Source organism: Ambystoma mexicanum, chromosome 11 (genome assembly GCF_040938575.1).
Source record: "Ambystoma mexicanum isolate Mex_15411 chromosome 11, UKY_AmexF1_1, whole genome shotgun sequence".
NCBI lineage: Eukaryota > Metazoa > Chordata > Amphibia > Caudata > Ambystomatidae > Ambystoma > Ambystoma mexicanum.
The window spans coordinates 35,307,022-35,324,250 of NC_090934.1; the positions used below are offsets into that span (position 1 = coordinate 35,307,022).

The following is a 17,229-nucleotide window of genomic DNA, read 5'->3' on the forward strand; positions in this document are numbered from 1 at the left end:
TGGTGGGAGGGAGCAGTTGCAGGGCACGCTCTTACTGCTATGTTACTCTCTGGTGGAAGGGAGCAATTGCAGTAAAGCCTCTTATCTGTGTGTTATTCTCTGTTGGGAGAGGGTAGTTGCAGCATGCACTCTTACCTGTGTGTCACTCTTTGGTGGGCGGGGGAGTTGCAGCGTGCACTCTACCTGTGTGTTACACTCTGGTGGGGGGAGGTAGTTACAGTACACACTCTTATCTGTGTGTTATTCTCTGTTGGGAGAGGGTAGTTGCAGTGCACACTCTTCCCTGTGTCTTACTCTCTGGTGGGAGGAGTAGTTGCAGTGTGCACTCTTACCTGTGTGGGACGGGGTAGTTGCAGTGCACACTCTTACTTGTGTGTTACTCTCTGGTGGGAGGGGGTAGTCGTAGTACACACTCTTACCTGTGTGTTACTCTAAGGTGGGAGGGGGTTGTTGAAGCACACACTCTTACCTGTGTGTCGCTCTGTGGTGGGACGTGGTAGTTGTAGTACACACTCTTACCTGTGTGTTACTCTAAGGTGGGAGGGGTTGCTGAAGCACACACTCTCACCTATGTGTCGCTCTATGGTGGGACGGGGTAGATGTAGTGAACACTCTTACCTGTGTGTCACTCTTTGGTGGGCGGGGGAGTTGCAGCGTGCACTCTACCTGTGTGTTACACTCTGGTGGGGGGGGGTAGTTACAGTACACACTCTTATCTGTGTTTTATTCTCTGTTTGGAGAGGGTAGTTGCAGTGCACACTCTTCGCTGTGTCTTACTCTCTGGTGGGAGGAGTAGTTGCAGTGTGCACTCTTACCTGTGTGGGAGGGGGTAGTTGCAGTGCACACTCTTACTTGTGCGTTACTCTCTGGTGGGAGGGGGTAGTTCTAGTACACACTCTTGCCTGTGTGTTACTCTAAGGTGGGAGGGGGTTGTTGAAGTACACACTCTTACCAGTGTGTCGCTCTGTGGTGGGACGTGGTAGTTGTAGTACACACTCTTACCTGTGTGTTACTCTAAGGGGGGAAGGGTTGTTGAAGCACACACTCTTACCTATGTGTCGCTCTCTGGTGGGACGGGGTAGATGTAGTGAACACTCTTACCTGTGTGTCACTCTTTGGTGGGCGGGGGAGTTGCAGCATGCACTCTACCTGTGTGTTACACTCTGGTGGGGGGGTAAAAACAGTACACACTCTTATCTGTGTGTTATTCTCTGTTGTGGGAGGGTAGGTGCAGTGCACACTCTTCCCTGTGTCTTACTCTCTGGTGGGAGGAGTAGTTACAGTGTGCACTCTCACCTGTGTGGGAGGGGGTAGTTGCAGTGCACACTCTTACTTGTGTGTTACTCTCTGGTGGGAGGGGGTAGTTGTAGTACACACTCTTACCTGTGTGTTACTCTAAGGTGGGTGGTTTTTTTTTAAAGCACACACTCTTACCTGTGTGTCGCTCTCTGGTGGGACGTGGTAGTTGTAGTACACACTCTTATCTGTGTGTTACTCTAAGGTGGGAGGGGTTGTTGAAGCACACACTCTAACCTATGTGTCACTCTCTGGTGGGACGGGGTAGATGTAGTGAACACTCTTACCTGTGTGTCACTCTTTGGTGGGCGGGGGAGTTGCAGCGTGCACTCTACCTGTGTGTTACACTCTGGTGGGGGGGTAGTTACAGTACACACTCTTATCTGTGTGTTATTCTCTGTTGGGAGAGGGTAGTTGCAGTGCACACTCTTCACTGTGTCTTACTCTCTGGTGGGAGGAGTAGTTGCAGTGTGCACTCTTACCTGTGTGGGAGGGGTTAGTTGCAGTGCACACTCTTACCTGTGTGTTACTCTAAGGTGGGAGGGGGTTGTTGAAGCACACACTCTTACCTGTGTGTCGCTCTGTGGTGGGACGTGGTAGTTGTAGTACACACTCTTACCTGTGTGTTACTCTAAGGTGGGAGGGGTTGCTGAAGCACACACTCTCACCTATGTGTCGCTCTCTGGTGGGACGGGGTAGATGTAGTGAACACTCTTACCTGTGTGTCACTCTTTGGTGGGCGGGGGAGTTGCAGCGTGCACTCTACCTGTGTGTTACACTCTGGTGGGGGTTAGTTACAGTACACACTCTTATCTGTGTTTTATTCTCTGTTTGGAGAGGGTAGTTGCAGTGCACACTCTTCACTGTGTCTTACTCTCTGGTGGGAGGAGTAGTTGCAGTGTGCACTCTTACCTTTGTGGGAGGGGGTAGTTGCAGTGCACACTCTTACTTGTGCGTTACTCTCTGGTGGGAGGGGGTAGTTCTAGTACACACTCTTACCTGTGTGTTACTATAAGGTGGGAGGGGGTTGTTGAAGTACACACTCTTACCAGTGTGTCGCTCTGTGGTGGGACGTGGTAGTTGTAGTACACACTCTTACCTGTGTGTTACTCTAAGGGGGAAGGGTTGTTGAAGCACACACTCTTACCTATGTGTCGCTCTCTGGTGGGACGGGGTAGATGTAGTGAACACTCTTACCTGTGTGTCACTCTTTGGTGGGCGGGGGAGTTGCAGCATGCACTCTACCTGTGTGTTACACTCTGGTGGGGGGGTAAAAACAGTACACACTCTTATCTGTGTGTTATTCTCTGTTGTGGGAGGGTAGGTGCAGTGCACACTCTTCCCTGTGTCTTACTCTCTGGTGGGAGGAGTAGTTACAGTGTGCACTCTCACCTGTGTGGGAGGGGGTAGTTGCAGTGCACACTCTTACTTGTGTGTTACTCTCTGGTGGGAGGGGGTAGTTGTAGTACACACTCTTACCTGTGTGTTACTCTAAGGTGGGTGGTTTTTTTTTAAAGCACACACTCTTACCTGTGTGTCGCTCTCTGGTGGGACGTGGTAGTTGTAGTACACACTCTTACCTGTGTGTTACTCTAAGGTGGGAGGGGTTGTTGAAGCACACACTCTAACCTATTTGTCACTCTCTGGTGGGACGGAGTAGATGTAGTGAACACTCTTACCTGTGTGTCACTCTTTGGTGGGTGGGGGAGTTGCAGCGTGCACTCTACCTGTGTGTTACACTCTGGTGGGGGGGGTAGCTACAGTACACACTCTTATCTGTGTGTTATTCTCTGTTGGGAGAGGGTAGTTGCAGTGCACACTCTTCACTGTGTCTTACTGTCTGGTGGGAGGAGTGGTTGCAGTGTGCACTCTTACCTGTGTGGGAGGGGTTAGTTGCAGTGCACACTCTTACTTGTGCGTTACTCTCTGGTGGGAGGGGGTAGTTGTAGTACACACTCTTACCTGTGTGTTACTCTAAGGTGGGAGGGGGTTGTTGAAGCACACACTCTTACCAGTGTGTCGCTCTCTGGTGGGTCGTGGTAGTTGTAGTACACACTCTTACCTGTGTGTTACTCTAAGGTGGGAAGGGTTGTTGAAGCACACACTCTTACCTATGTGTCGCTCTCTGGTGGGACGGGGTAGATGTAGTGAACACTCTTACCTGTGTGTCACTCTTTGGTGGGCGGGGGAGTTGCAGCATGCACTCTACCTGTGTGTTACACTCTGGTGGGGGGGGTAGTTACATTACACACTCTTATCTGTGTGTTATTCTCTGTTGTGGGAGGGTAGGTGCAGTGCACACTCTTCCCTGTGTCTTACTCTCTGGTGGGAGGAGTAGTTGCAATGCACACTCTTACTTGTGTGTTACTTTCTGGTGGGAGAGGGTAGTTGTAGTAGACACTCTTGCCTTGTTTTACTTGCAGGTGCGAGGGGGTAGTGGCAGCGCTCACTCTTACCTGTGTGTTATTCTCTGGCGGGAGTGGATAGTTGCAGCATGCACTCTTACCTGTCTATTACTCTCTGGTGAGAGGGGGTAGTTGCAGCATGCACTCTTACTTGTGTGTTAGTGTCTGGTGGGGGTAGTTGCACTGCACACTCTTATCTGTGTGTTATTCTCTGGTGGGAGGAGGTAGTTGCAGCGTGCACTCTTATTTGTGTGTTACTCTGGTGTGAGGGTGTAGTTGCAGTACACACTCTTATCTGTGTATTATTCTCTGTTGGGAGAGTGTAGTTGCAGCACGCACTCTTACCTGTGTGTTACTCTCTGGCGGGAGGGGTAGTTGCAGCGTGCCCTCTTACCTGTGTGTTACTCTCTGGTGGGAGGGGGTAGTTGCAGTACACACTCTTATCTATGTGTTATTCTCTGTTGGGGGTTGGTAGTTGCAGCACACACTCTTATCTGTGTTTTATTCTCTGTTGGGAGAGGGTAGTTGCAGCGCGTGCTGTTAGCTGTGTGTTACTCTCTGGTGGGAGGGGCAGTTGCAGCATGCCCTCTTCTCGGTGTGTTACTCTCTGGTGGGAGGAGGTAGTTGCAGTACACACTCTTATCTGTGTGTTATTCTCTTTTGAGGGTGGTAGTTGCAGCACACACTCTTATCTGTGTGTTACTCTCTGGTGGGAGGGGTAGTTGCAGCATGCCCTCTTATCTGTGTGTTACTCTCTGGTAGGAGCAGTAGTTGCAGTGTGCCCTCTTACCTGTGTGTTACTCTCTGGTGGGAGTGGGTAGTTGCAGTACACACTCTTATCTGTGTGTTACTCTCTGGTGGGAGAGGGCAGTTGCAGTACTTATCTGTGTGTTACTCTCTGGTGGGAGGGGGTAGTTGCAGTACACACTCTTATCTGTGTGTTACTCTCTGGTGGGAGGGGTAGTTGCAGCATGCCCTCTTCTCTGTGTGTTACTCTCTGGTGGGAGTGAGTAGTTGCAGCACACAATCTTACCTGTGTGTTACTCTCTGGTGGGAGGGGTAGTTGCAGCATTCCCTCTTACCTGTGTGTTACTCTCTGGCGGGAGGAGTAGTTGCAGCATGCCCTCTTCTCTGTGAGTTACTCTCTGGTGGGAGGGGTAGTTGCAGAATGCCCTCTTACCTGTGTGTTACTCTCTGGCGGGAGGGGTAGTTGCAGCATGCCCTCTTACCTGTATGTTACTCTCTGGTGGGAAGGGTAGTTGCAGCATGCCCTCTTCTCTGTGAGCTACTCTCTGGTGGGAGGAGTAGTTGCAGCACACAATCTTACCTGTGTGTTACTCTCTGGTGGGAGGGGCAGTTGCAGCATGCCCTCTTACCTGTGTGTTACTCTCTGGCGGGAGGGGGTAGTTGCAGCATGCCCTCTTCTCTGTGTGTTACTCTCTGGTGGGAGGGGTAGTTGCAGCATGCCCTCTTCTCTGTGTGTTACTCTCTGGCGGGAGGGGGCAGTTGCAGCACACCCTCTTCTCTGTGTGTCACTCTCTGGTGGGAGGGGTAGTTGCAGCATGCCCTCTTCTCTGTGTGTTACTCTCTGGTGGGAGGAGTAGTTGCAGCACACAATCTTACCTGTGTGTTACTCTCTGGTGGGAGGGGTAGTTGCAGCATGCCCTCTTAACTGTGTGTTACTCTCTGGCGGGAGGGGATAGTGGCAGTACACACTCTTACCTGTGTGCTACTCTCTGGTAGGAGGGGTAGTTGCAGCATGCCCTCTTACCTGTGTGTTACTCTCTGGCGGGAGGGGATAGTGGCAGTACTTATCTGTGTGTTACTCTCTGGTGGGAGGGGTAGTTGCAGTACTTATCTGTGTGTTACTCTCTGGTGGGAGGGGGTAGTTGCAGTACACCCTCTTATCTGTGTGTTACTCTCTGGTGGGTGGGGTAGTTGCAGCATGCCCTCTTCTCTGTGTGTTACTCTCTGGTGGGAGGGGTAGTTGCAGCATGCCCTCTTACCTGTGTGTTACTCTCTGGCGGGAGGGGTAGTTGCAGCATGCCCTCTTCTCTCTGTGTTACTCTCTGGTGGGAGGGGTAGTTGCAGCATGCCCTCTTACCTGTGTGTTACTCTCTGGCGGGAGGGGATAGTGGCAGCATGCCCTCTTACCTGTGTGTTACTCTCTGGTGGGAGGGGTAGTTGCAGAATGCCCTCTTAGCTGTGTGTTACTCTCTGGCGGGAGGGGATAGTGGCAGCATGCCCTCTTACCTGTGTGTTACTCTCTGGTGGGAGGGGTAGTTGCAGCATGCCCTCTTACCTGTGTGTTACTCTCTGGCGGGAGGGGATAGTGGCAGTATTCGCAGACCTCGATATTTTCAATCCAGTCATCATAATCTGAGCTGCAGCTACAGCCCATGGTCCCTGTGGAGGTACAGAAAAGAGGTTATGTAGCGTTGAGTGGGTGGTCCCACATAGTGTCACTATGACTAAGAGACAGTCTACAGGAAAGAAGGACTAGTGTTTCATAGTTGTGGACCCTCAACTCCCAAGAGACCTTCCCCTGCCAGGAGAATTGAGGACCCCAAGAAAGGACACCTTTAGCTAGACCAGCTCATTGGTCCACCTTGTCACCCCTGCTACCCGTCCCTACTAGTGGCAGGACACCTTCTGAAAAAGAGGGCTGAGTATAGAATGGGAAAAATGTTAGGTGAAGCAGGACGGGGAATAATAAGAAAAAGTTGAAACGCAACCCGACTGCCCAGTGTATCAAACTTGACAAAATGAATTCAGCACATGTTACACAAAATGCTAGCTTCTGCAAGGTTGTCAGGATTGGCCCTTGTCTGGTTAGGAGCGCAGTGTTACTTGGGTATGCTCACTCTCTTAAGGTGATTTAGGTGATAGCCTACAAAATCCCAGCATGCACTGCACTTTCTTAAGGTCTAACTCTCAGAATGCTTAGGATTTTGACTCCCACCTCCAGAGGGAAACCTCTGTTTTGACTCTGGCTTTCTCAATGGGCTGTAGGACTTCACACTTCAGCTCCCAAAATACAACATTCCTGCTCAATGCGCTTTTTTCAATGCACTAATGTGTGGATCGGCCTTTAATCACCTTAACCCACGTTAGCCCACCACTTAAGAAGTGAGTACACAGTTGTACATGAAGCAAGTTTATTGTACAAAGCTCTGGGACCGGTTAGAAGGTGTTGCAAGACCAACCTAACCCAAGTCTCAACAATACAACATCAGTTGGCCTCCTATATACTTTTTGCAGCAATTAAATCACTCCCAGTTACTCTATTACAATCCACCCCTCAAATATGATTGGACAAAAACCTCTTCAAAGAAATCCAATTTTTTTCCCTTTTCCCCTTTCTTTCATTTTCGTTGGCCAGTATTATCTTGATTTCGTCCGTAGCAGGCCATGACATCAGTGCATGGTTAAAAATTGGTATTGAAAACATAATTCATTGCTAGGAATAATTGACCTAAGGCCTTTAACTTTAAGTGTGATTGCACATGGTCCGTTTACATATTTTAGCAAATAGAAGAAGGTCTGAATAAACAGGATCTTCTTCGAACTACTGATTGAGATCTCAATCTCCCAGACTCCTGGTGCTTCTGAACACCTACTAACCACAACTCCAGAACATACAGCCTCTGATGACCTGTAAAAACAATTAACCACCAGATACCCTGGCCTCGGACCTTATTTTTATTACAACCAAACAAATTACCAACACCCTCTAGCGACTTTAATACAATGAGTGAGATAACATCTGTTCCCTTGCGGGACTGTTAAATTCTAAACCTTGTCCTGTTCGTACGCTGGCCTTCTTACTAGCTGACTCATTCTTCTTTCTGTCACGAATGTCCCTGCTACTTAAAATTCATCGGCAGCAGCTAACCACAGAGATTACAATGACTGACTTACACATGTTTCTGTCGTCTGAAAACCGTGACAAAGTCAGTTTAAAAATCAAACATGCATTTTGCAAAAGAGTCCCAACTACCATGTTTTTTGCACAGCACCCCATTGTGTAGATTGTGTGCATGTTTCATTTGCAGTTTTAATATGGCATCCTTCTACATGCGTGAAGATCTACTATCTATACCTTCTAAACAACGGTAACACTAAACGTAACACATCCCATCCATAATTAACTGCACTCGATACATATGGGTTAGCAACATTGCACCCAGTTTGTTGCCACCCCCCATCATCAATACGGTGTGCGCAACATGAATCTGGCGCAATGATGGCAACCCTCCCTGACCGCCCCAACAGTCTATAAACTCATACTTCAGTGTCTGTGTTCAGTACAGAACCAACACTTATATTCCATGATGCAATGTTTGTTGTAAGGTGGCTTTTTGAATGTTCTCTTGGAGCTCACACTTCAGGCTCCAGGAGCTCATGCTTCAGGTCCCAGCATGCAGTGTCTGTGTTCAATGTGTCTTTCTCAATGTGCCCTAGCAGCTCACACTTCAGGTTGCAGCATGCAGCATCTGTGCTCAATGCGACTTTCTCAATGTGCTCTAGAAGCGCACACACTTCAGGTCCCAGCATTTAGCGTCTGTGCTCAATGTGGCTTTCTCAATGTGCTCTAGGAGCTCACAACTCAGGTCCCAGCATGCAGCATCTGTGCTCAATGTGGCTTTCTCAATGTGCTCTAGGAGCTCACACTTCAGGTCCCAGCATGCAGTGTCTGTGCTCAATGTGGCTTTCTCATTGTGCTCTAGAAGCTCACACACTTCAGGTCTCAGCATGCAGCGTATGCGCTCAATGTGGCTTTCTCAATGTGCTCTAGGAGCTCACACCTCAGGTCCCAGCATGGATCATTGTTGTTGAGGAGGTGTCTATTCGCAAGGACAAAAGAATAAATAACATATATTTTTCACAATTTATAAGGACAAAGAGGAGCAAATTTACACTTCATCCTTGCAAGTGGTAGAACCTTTGCACTATTTACCCTTCGTCCTTGCGAGTAGATGCTAGTAGACATTCTGCACTATTTAGCCTTAGGCCCTTCGTCCTTGCAAATAGTATACGTTTTTCACTTTTTACCCTTCATCATGGCAAAAAGTACACATTAAATAATAGAACTTCTGCACTATTTACCCTTTGTCTTGTGCATAGATGCAGTGGAAATTCTGCACCATTTAGCCTTCTGCCCTTCGTCCTTGGAAATAGTATACACTAGCAGTACCACCCGGCATTGCACGGGTTTGTGGCTGACATATGTGGGGGTCTGCTACAGCCTTATTATGTCATAACTTCCTATTTTTGAAAAATCACAAAATCAGCAATCTCCCGAAATCGCCTATACTGATAGCACTGGGCCAGACCCCGCTCCACCCCTGTGCACGGTGAATGGGTGGGGTTGGTCAAATTTCACTATCACCAGTACACCCCAGACTGGTATGCCGACCTCTGGCCAGAATTTCAGCCCATCAACTGTTATGGGGCTGGAGCCAACAATCGCAAAATCTGCACTCTCCCGAAACCTCCTTTACTGATAGCACAGGTCCGAACCCTGCTCCACTCCTGTGCAGGGTGAATGGATGGGGTTGGTCAAATTTCACTATCGCCAGTACACCCCAGACTGGTATGCTGACCTTGGGCCAACATTTCAGCCCACTAAATGTTATGGGGCTGGTGTCAAACCCCGAACATACAAACATACATTCTCAAATATATATATAGATTATGTACTATTTACTCTTCGTCCTGCCAAATAGTACACATTTTGCACTATTTACCCTTTGTCCTTGCGAGTAGACGCTATTAGAAATTCTTCACTATTTAGCCTTCGGTCCCTCGTCCTTGCAAATAGTATAAATTCTGCAATATTTACTCTTCGTCCTGCCAAATAGTACTCAATTTTCACTATTTACCCATTGTCCTTGAAAATAGTAGTACTTCTGCACTATTTAGCCTTCGTCCTTGCGAATAGACGCTTCCTTTTCTTTTACTGCAGCTTTTTCAATGCCTGCTTCCATCAGCTTTGAGTACCAGCTTCTCCTCTGCATCACTCTCTCTCTGAGCCTCTAGAGCCAGCCCTGAGGCCCCCACTTCTGGTTGGTACTCCCCTTTGGGTCTAGACATTATGACTCCCTCAAACACTTCTACTCATCTGTAGTACTTTACTTCTTTCCTTCTCTCCCCCATTCAAATTCTTGCAACGTTGTGGCAATGTCCCCTTCTCAGGCAGGTGTCCTTGTCTCCTCCTCACCACTCCTTAGCCGCGCCATGACCGGCACTCACCACTCCCACCCGACACAGCCTCCACTCACTGCTTCTTCACAGACACTTGTATTAGTATGTATTGAGGACAAGGATGCCATTTTGAAGACAAATGCCATACAGAGTAAGTGCTGACAGAGGACGAAGGCTTTACAGGATGTATCGTTGGACTGGATGTGGTGGTTGATGACGGGTAATGTGGGAACATACACCGGGGAGCGGGCTGGGGGACAGACAATGTGACATGGTCCACTGGAATGAAAGCTAGAGAGCTGAAGTAGGTGGTCCGTTGAGATGGGAAGGTGGCCGGGGTAATGGACCATCAGGGCCATCTCGAATACCACCATGGAGGCTATGTAGAGGGTTAGCTTGATGGTTAGGAATTCTTATGCTCCCTGCTGTGACTCCCGCACGGTTTGTGGACCCCCCTTCGGTGGACTACTTCTAACTTAGCCTTCTTTCTAGCCACGGATCAAGTCACCTGACTGTAGACAAGGAAAAAAGACCCTGGAACCCATATGGAGCTGTCACTCCACTGTAGAGTCAGCGGCCATTCGGTGAAGGCAGAGGGTCATGGCCACCATTAACGACACCCCTCCAACTGAACACGACCAGGCCCTTCTCTGCCTTTCATTTTCTAGATCTTTCGGTACATGGAGGTGGAAGGCTATGCCAGGGGAGGCAGTTTTACAGAGGGGGCTTTTAAATGTGCGCCTCTCTCAATGATAGCCTCTTCATTTTTTTGGAGGTGGCTATGTTTCTGACTTTTTATCAACCATACCACCCCCAACCCATAAGAGATTCCCTGATTATAGTTGATGGATCTGAAGCTGCCTTTCCATTGGTTTCCGATTAGTCATGAGCAGATGAAGTGTATTAACAATGGCGCCGCGACTGGTTTCCAATTTCAAAAGCTTGTTATGATGGTGGAAGTTGGGACCCCTTCAAAAAATGTAGGAGGCTAAAGTGTGGGATCTGCTTAAATTCAACTCCCAAGGTTGGGCTCATAGTAGCCCTACTGGTCATGCACCCAGGCTCATACACCACGGTTGCCACTGGCTGGCGGGTGAAGGTAACAATGATGTAGCGGAGCACACCTCTCTTAATATTGCCTTCTGGTTTTAAAGTGATTTCTCGTACCGTTTTCCAAATGATTTTTTGAAATACTTCGGTGCTGACAGATAAGATGAATGGTATTCGTCTTGTCAACAGATCACGCAGAAGACGGCACACTGCGCTTTAAGGAAGGGAGTAGGTTGAGAGCCTATTTGCATTGAACAAATAGAACTGACACGTTCAAGACGTTTGAAAGAAGACAATATCTTCGGAGTTTCAGGTACACCAGGTCTTTATTTACACTCACGAAATTAACAAAATCAGTAAAAATATCATTTGAAAAAAAAGGTGGATGAAGTTATTGATCAGATATGCATTTTGTTTTAATTTCCAGAACTTAATTCATTGAAATAAGACATTTGTCCGCACCTGATGAAGGGCGTTTATAGCCCGAAACGCGTCGTGCATTAGAGAACTCCAAGAACAAAAGGGCAACTAGCCTGAAGCTAAAATAAAGTCTTATGTATGGACTAATGTTTCTCCGAGCCAAAGGAAATGGACTTAAAGATGTAGAATGTGTGACATTTTTTCACAGTAGATGTGAGCTACATGAAAATATTTCAAGTATTTTTGCTCTGAGATTGTATTTAGATTGAAAACCATGAAACATGAGGTAATGCCAAATTGGAGAATGATTTATGTTTTGAGAATTTAAGAAATTTGAAAACTGATGTGTGACATCTGTCACTATCACATATACCTTGTGTTAAAATAATAAAAAAAATGTGAAAAATTGCAAGATAACAGAGCGAGAGTACTAATTTTGCATAGTTTTATGCTCAAAAGTGTGCTCGGAGACAAGGTCATTTTTGTGAAAGTGATCCCAAAAACTGTTCTGTTCATATTAGATTCTGTAGCCCAGAATCTGACTCTGTCAGCACCGAAGTATTTCAAAAAATCATTTGGAAAACGGTACGAGAAATCACTTTAAAACCAGAAGGCAATATTAAGAGAGGTGTGCTCCGCTACATCATTGTTACCATTGTTACCATTGTTAGAGGCTACTCCAATTCTAGAGAGAGCACCCACTACCAACCACCACTAGAAAAGATGTGTCCTTCTCACAAATTGAATCATTAACAACAAATAGAGCGGAAACTTTGGTCTTCTCAGCAGAGGAAGCTACAAAAGTCCTAGGTTTAATTAAAGATATTAACATAGACCTTAGTACCTCTGACAATCCTGAAGAGTTGATACATCAATTGGAATGTCTGATACGAAGAGAGATCAGTCAGAAATTACACGCTACAATGTTAGCACAATATTATAAAGCGCAACGAATACCACAAGGTTTGAGAATAGACCATGAACCAACCTTATGTAAAGAGAATCTTGGGTTTGTTAGAGATACATTCTGAACAAATGCTCCTTGGATTTGATTTTATTAACGATTGAAGAATTATCAAAATCACTAGTCACCATAGAATCGGATCTTGACAAATTGAAAACCTCATTAACCAAAATAATTACGAAGGAAGAATTGGCAACACTACTAGAAGAAACTAACAATAAGCTAGATACATACAAAAAAGAAATAGAAGCCAAGAAAATTAGAAAATTCTGAAGGGACACTTTAGATTACAAGTTAGATATCGAATACTCGTGGAAGGAATATTATCAACAGAAGGACAATTCTAAAAGCGGGAGAACACCCTATAATAAAAGAACTCCAACCACAGGAAGTGCCTCCTCTGAGGCATCAAGTTGCGAATCATAAATACCCGAACAAAAACAACAAATACCCATGCAAACAGACGAACAAATACCAACAACATCAAAGAGAATGAAATCACCTTCCGAGAATATTGCATATTTTTTAGACCGAACAGAATTAGAAGAGGCAAGAAGAAAAAATCCAACTCGGAAAGTGAACTTCATGCAAAAGAGAAGTTAGTTATTCACATCTCTGACTACAGGCTGAGCAAATTTGAGGAAAAACCCCTACAAAAAGGCATTTTGTTTGTCCCGAGTCACAGCAGTTCACTTTTAAAAGAAAAAATAAATTTCTTGAAATTAACTCGGAAAATGAAACTGAAACTATTCTTTGACACATGTGAATGGGGAACTCCGAAAGAAGATTGCAATGAAATCTAAAAGCACATTTATGCCACCAATACAAAACCTACGGATCGATGTGTTCCAAAAACAGGTTCTAAAAGATTTGCAAAAATTGAATTACCAAAAAAGAACCAAAACGAACTTTACATAAAGAGAGCAGCAAGTGTCGAAAAATGTGTGTCAAAATCCTAATCTAAAACTGAAACCAGCTGACAGGGAGGAGGGGCACCGGTAGTGATGAATTCAGAACAATATCAAATGGAAATTGAAAGACAGCTAGCAGATGATAACACCTATCTTGAGATTTTTGAAAATCAAACAGAAAAAGTTCAGAAATTAATCAAAATTACACTGGATGAAGCTGAAAATGATGAACTTATAAATCATCGCACAAAACATTTCTTGATGCATTATATACATGCTACCCAAAGTCCATAAAGATCTGACAAACCCGCCAGGAAGACCGATTATTGCAGCTAACAACAGTCTACTTGAGCCTCTAGCACAATACATTGACCGTGCTATTCAACCATCAGTTCATAAATTTAAGACGTATATCAAAGATACAAATGACTTTTTGAACAAATAAAGGAATATTGAAATAGACGAAGAAGATGACATTCTCTTCACGATGGACGTTGTAAGTCTTTACACTAACATTACCCACGAGGGTGGACTGGAAGCCATGGAGTGGCTAATATTAAAACCAGACACGGATTGTAAAGCAGATAAATTGTTCATTCTAAAAATATTGAAAATTGTGTTACAGAACAACTTTTGTAATGCTCACCTGGTATCCACGGGGACGTCACTCAGCCTTTTCTGACCTCTTACGACCTCAAACCCTTCCCTGGAGTCTACTCGACTGGAGACTGGGCCTGAAACACAGGATTGGTAGAGTTTAACTCCCTATTGTCTCTGTGTGCTTGAACCCCTTCTTCCTCGGGGTCCAACCCTTCCCTTTGATCCACAGCTCACCTTGTTTTCTTGGAAAGTGTGCTCTCCGTACTGCTTTCAGCGCAGGGGCGCGTTGATTGATACAAGCTCGTTGCTGCCTAGTTACTTCACTGGCAAGAGTCCGACAGGTAAGTATAATGAGTCTTTTGAACAGTTCTCTAACTTCGTTCCTTTCCTTCCTTAGATGATGGCCGGCGTCCGGGGATGGCGACGTGCTGCTGAGATGAGTAGCGCTGAAGGTGAGTGAGAGCGCGATGCGCGAATAAGCGCAGTATGCCGCGCCTCTAGATGTTTCCACGCTAACCGGGAGTGTCTTTTCCCTCTTGCAGATGGATGAGAAGTTCCGGAGACAGAGTTCCCCCAGAGCGGCTGGGATTCAGGTAAGCGTTTGAAGCTCGTACAGTCTATAAAAATAAGCAAAGATTTGCTGAATGCATACTAATGCCTTTTTTCTGTTCTTTTCCCTTTTCCCTAGGAAGCGGCGTGCCAGGATGGGAATGACACCACCGAAGATGCCCGCAGAACAGAAGAAGCGATGAATGATGGGCAGAAGCGGCGCAAGGTAAGGCTGTTCCTAACGGTGTTCTTGTTCTTGCAGGAGCTGAGCGCAGAAGAAAGATGCAGGCCTACTGGAGACCGATCCGAACACGGTGAGTTTCACGCTGCAGGTGCAGAAAACACAAAGCATGTTTCTCAGCCTGGGCGTTGCTTAAATAGTCTCTGGGTATCCCAGGTGTCTCTGGGCTGAACCACACCCAAAAGACTAGACTGCACATGCAGTTCTGGGAACCGAAATATGTGGGGGCATCCATCTTGTCCCCATCAAAGCACTACAAGTCCAATCCCCAATGTTATCCTATGGGAGTGAGTGAGTCTGGTGCCACAAGCGCGAAGTCTGACTCCAGTGGGTCTTTGGAGGGATGGAGAGGCCCTTGAGGGCCATGTAGGTGATCGTGGCCTGGCTCCAGCCTGACATCTTGGAGGGCTGGGGACATGAGGGGCAGGAATCATGACAGCACTCCCCCCCCCATGGCCCCTCTCAAGGTGGCTCTTCTGTTTGGTCCTGGTTTGTTTGGATGGATTTGATGAAATAATCTAGGCAAGCGAGGTGCATGGATGTACTCACAAGGCTCCCATGTCCTGTCTTGTGGACCATACCTATTCCAGTCTACTAAGTAGTATAATTTGGATCTGATGTACTTTGAATCCAGGATGTCTTTGACTTTGAATTCTGACTCCCCGGCGACGACTACTGGCTGCGGTGGCGTTGCTACCCGGGTCCCAGGTTCAACAGGTTTAAGGAGAGACACGTGGAACATAGGATGAATCTGCATGTTTGACGGCAAAGCTAGTCTGGCCGCCACAGGATTTATCACAGAGGTGACGGTGAATGGACCCTGGTATCTTGGATGGAAAGTTCGGGTTCCTTTAATGGACACGCCAGCCAGACTTTGTCTCCCACTTGGTAGTTGGGGGCCTTTGCTCTGTGTTGATCAGCAAACTTTTTTTTGGTGATTCTTACCTTGAAGTAGGTGTTCAGCTGCCCTTTTAAAGGTTTGAGAAATGGTTGTGTGCAAGGTTTTGACTGCTGGCATTTCCAGGGTTGTAGGAACGTCCAACTCAGAAGTATGTGGGTGCCTGCCATACATGGTATACAAGGGTGTCTGCCCAGTGCTGGTGTGTAGGGAATTATTATAAGCATATTCAGCTATCCATAATAGGTCGAACCAGCTTCCTTCAGCTTGATGTAACATGCAACGCAGATACTGCTCGAGCGTCTGATTTGTCCTCTCAGTTTCACCATTTGTTTGGGGATGGTGACAGGTGGATAGCCGGATGTCGATCTGGGCCATAGAGCAGCATTTTCTCCAGAAGTTAGATACGAATTGAGTACCTCGGTCTGAGACTAAAACTGAAGGAAACCCATGGAGCCGTACGATGCCTTCAAGAAATACCTTTGGCAGAGTGGAAGCATTTGGGAGCCCCTTAAGAGGAATGAAATGTGCCATGTTTGTTAAACCCTTGACTGGGTGGTAAGTCAGTAATAAAATCGAGGGACAACGTGTGCCAGGGTGCTGGTGGGATTTCCAATGGTTGTAATAGCCCAGCCGGTTTGTGCTTGGATGACTTGTTTTGAGCACACACTCCACAAGATAGGATGAATTGGATAATGTCTTTACGCCACGTGGGCCACCAATAATTCCGTTTTACCTTGGCTAGGGTTTTAGCGATTCCAGGGTGGCCCTCGATCAAGGAATCATGATAACCGGACATGACTTGTTCTCGTAGTTCTTGGTTTGGTAAGAATAAATGATTCCTGAAGTAGGGCAACTGATCTTTTATCATGTAATGTTCTCCGTGTGCACTCCATGCTTGTAATTGCTCCGGACTCATCAGGTTTTGGATTTCTTCATGTAATTCTTTCTGAGTTATGGTTGCTGTGATTCCTAGGAGCTTGTAACTCGGGATGATTGCTATTGGGTCAGGGGTCTGATACCCTTGCTCTTCCACCCCCATACGGGAAAGGGCATCGGCCTTCCCGTTTTTCACCCCTGGTCGAAATGTAATCACGTAGTCATATTCAGCAAAAAAAAGAGCCCAGCGTAGTTGTCGTGAGGATTGGGCCTTTGCTGTTTTTAGGTACTGGAAGTTCCGGTGGTCAGTTATTACGGTGATTGTGTGTCTGGCGCCAAAGAGGTAGTGCCACCATGCCTTAAAGGCTGACTTAATGGCCAGGAGTTCTTTGTCTGTGATAGCGTAATTGAGTTCAGGGGGTGTGAATTTACACGACCAGAAGGTAACAGGGTGTAACTGGCCCATTTCGGGGTCCTTTTGTGAGAGGACGGCTCCCATAGCCATGTGTGTGGCGTCTGTTTCCACCAGGTATTGGAGATCAGGGCGAGGGTAGCGTAAGGCAGATGTGAATCTTGCTTTGAGTGCCTGGAAAGCTTCCTCGGCTTCTGTTGTCCACTGGAACTTTTTGTTGCTTTTCCTTAGCAATGACGTGATGGGATGCATGATTTGCGAAAATCCTGGGATGAACCGGCGGTAGAAGTTTGCAAAACCCAGCATACGTTGAACCCTCTTGAATGAATTTGGGGATGGCCAGTTCAGTATAGCATCTACCTTGTGTACATCCATTCGGATTCCATTCGGGCTGAGA

At 46.7% G+C, this 17,229-nt stretch overlaps 1 protein-coding gene across 1 annotated transcript in view; it reads right to left on the reverse strand.

Annotated features, from left to right (window-relative positions):
* Positions 1-17,229, reverse strand: part of LCK (LCK proto-oncogene, Src family tyrosine kinase) — a 544,660-nt gene that overhangs the window by 414,229 nt on the left and 113,202 nt on the right. The window contains exon 2 of the mRNA XM_069622474.1: positions 6,004-6,107. Within this exon, the coding sequence (XP_069478575.1) occupies positions 6,004-6,102 (99 nt within the window). The 5' untranslated portion in view covers positions 6,103-6,107. The remainder of the gene's footprint in view (positions 1-6,003; positions 6,108-17,229) is intronic.